The sequence below is a fragment of the Mercenaria mercenaria genome, chromosome 4, assembly GCF_021730395.1.
Source record: "Mercenaria mercenaria strain notata chromosome 4, MADL_Memer_1, whole genome shotgun sequence".
NCBI lineage: Eukaryota > Metazoa > Mollusca > Bivalvia > Venerida > Veneridae > Mercenaria > Mercenaria mercenaria.
Genome location: NC_069364.1, coordinates 12,119,335 through 12,121,421, shown reverse-complemented (window position 1 = coordinate 12,121,421; position 2,087 = coordinate 12,119,335). Strand labels below are relative to the sequence as shown.

At 35.6% G+C, this 2,087-nt stretch overlaps 1 protein-coding gene across 1 annotated transcript; it reads right to left on the bottom strand.

Annotated features, from left to right (window-relative positions):
- LOC128556725 (degenerin mec-10-like) lies at positions 1–973 on the bottom strand. Its single transcript, XM_053542380.1, has one exon. The coding sequence runs from the start codon at positions 868–870 to the stop codon at positions 187–189; it is 684 nt and encodes a 227-aa protein (XP_053398355.1). The 5' UTR covers positions 871–973; the 3' UTR covers positions 1–186.
- Positions 974–2,087: the final 1,114 nt, after the last annotated feature.

Genomic DNA, 2,087 nt, shown 5'->3' with positions numbered 1-2,087 from the left:
TATTTCTTGGAGTAAGAGACGAGAAGCTATGTTATTTCTCTTATTTTTCGAAGTACTAGGATCATGAATTTATCCAACCTTCAAAATATCATAAGAGAGCTTGGTTTCTTTAAATGTTTTAGTCTTCAGTTGGTTCTCTTTTGCGTTTAATCAAAAGCAAAATACTTAGCCCAATTTCGAGAATTTCTACACAAGTCCCAAAGCACCGCCAATATCGGACAGAAACCTTACTGTTTTATACAAGGCCTCCTCCGAAATCACCTCGTAGTTCAGTTCTTTGAAATAGATATAAACGGCTAGAAAATTACCGGAAATAGTTTCCAGTTCTGATTTTGTAAGTTGACCTATAATCATATCGCAAGCTGGACGGGAAGCTCCTCCGACATGTCTCAAACTGTTAGGATTTCGTTTACAAACATCTTTTAAAAGTACATTCTTCAGATAATGTTTATGAGGCCATGCACGACTTGACAACGTTGATGTGTAAACCGTTTGCATGCAAGGACTTGCACAACCGCATTTAATCTCTTTGTTGAGAATCTTTTGAGCTATTTTTTCAACGCATTGCTCATCGTTTTCAAAATCACAAATGCGATCTTCTGATGTACTATTCATGACAACAGAGGATCCCAGGAGGCACCTGCATGCACGTCTTATTCGTTCTAATTCACAAAAGTAATAACACAAAGGAATAGTGTAATTCATTTTAAATTTTTCGAAGAATTCACGCCCGTCCGTACATTCGCCGTATTTCCCTCCTAGCCTGGTAATGGTGTGCATGTGTAAGCCAACATGAGCTTCAGTCATAGGATTAAGTGTAACGCCTTCTTGTTCTGGAAGTGGATAGGTACCTTTTTCATGTATCACCATTCGGACACCGTAAGAAGTTGTATAGTATTCAAGATACTCCTTTGTTTCCAGATTGAGAACTATGTATCAGCTGTTCTTCCGGCCGCTTCTTCGAGCTACAACATCGTCGTGATCCAACGTAAAGCAGTTTCCATAAACATGTGACTGGATCGTTTGAAATCTATCTATTGGTATCCGGTAACCTGAAAATTTACAGAAACAGGTGTCAGTGAGATAATACTGTCAAATATCTATGTTCGATATTGGTAATGTTAGTAAATTTTTTATATAAATTAGTTTTATAGCGGCATCGAAAATAATGGCAAGTTGTGCATCGCCTTGGAACAGCCAGGGAAATCAACATCACTGCAGAGGGTAAAAAGGTTTATGGTGTATTTAACCGCACTCTTACAGGTCGACATGATCCAAACTCATGCATTTTATCCCCACCAGGAGATTCCATAACACTTATTTGCACATTTTGCCCGAGAAAAGTATTTATATGTTACCTGTCAGATATCACTATTGCATCGTTTTGGGCAAAGAAAACAAGACTTTAGAAAATATATCAAAACCAATGTAGTCAAAATATTAGTTTATTATTACAACAACGACAGCTAGGAAAGTTTCGTATATATTAATGAATCTGCTTTACATCACCTACAAAGTGTTTTTTTCTGTAAGTTAACAGTGACATATTGCTCGAAAATTCCCCAACACAAAGACTATTATTTGTTTTATCAAACTATCACACTTACATGTAGGCGACAGGTCAAATGATCAGTTAGTGAAGGTATCACTTTGCTTACAATATTATTCAGACACATATCAACAATAATAAAATTGACAATTAAGCCTTTGTTGAACCGTGTAAAGATACCGAACTTTTTCAATGTTCATACTCATTAAACGCTCAAATAACTAGGCCTATTTGTCAAGGGAACCAAATCACCTCCTTATGCATTAAGATTTTATCCATCGTTTCGTCAATATTGTATATATATATTTCTGTTCAATATTTAATTTTCTCAGACGAAGAATCTTATTTTCATCAGTCTCAAATTATAAGTTCAAATAATCAACAGTGGTTCGTTTAATCAATCTTTCTCTTTGTCTGCATCCATGTCAATTAAGTATTTTAGAATCCTAGAATCCACTTTACGTTTCGCAGTCTGAGTTCAATCTAGAGTGTTTCTGAATTCACACAAATGTTCAAAAAATGCCAAAAGTCTAGATTT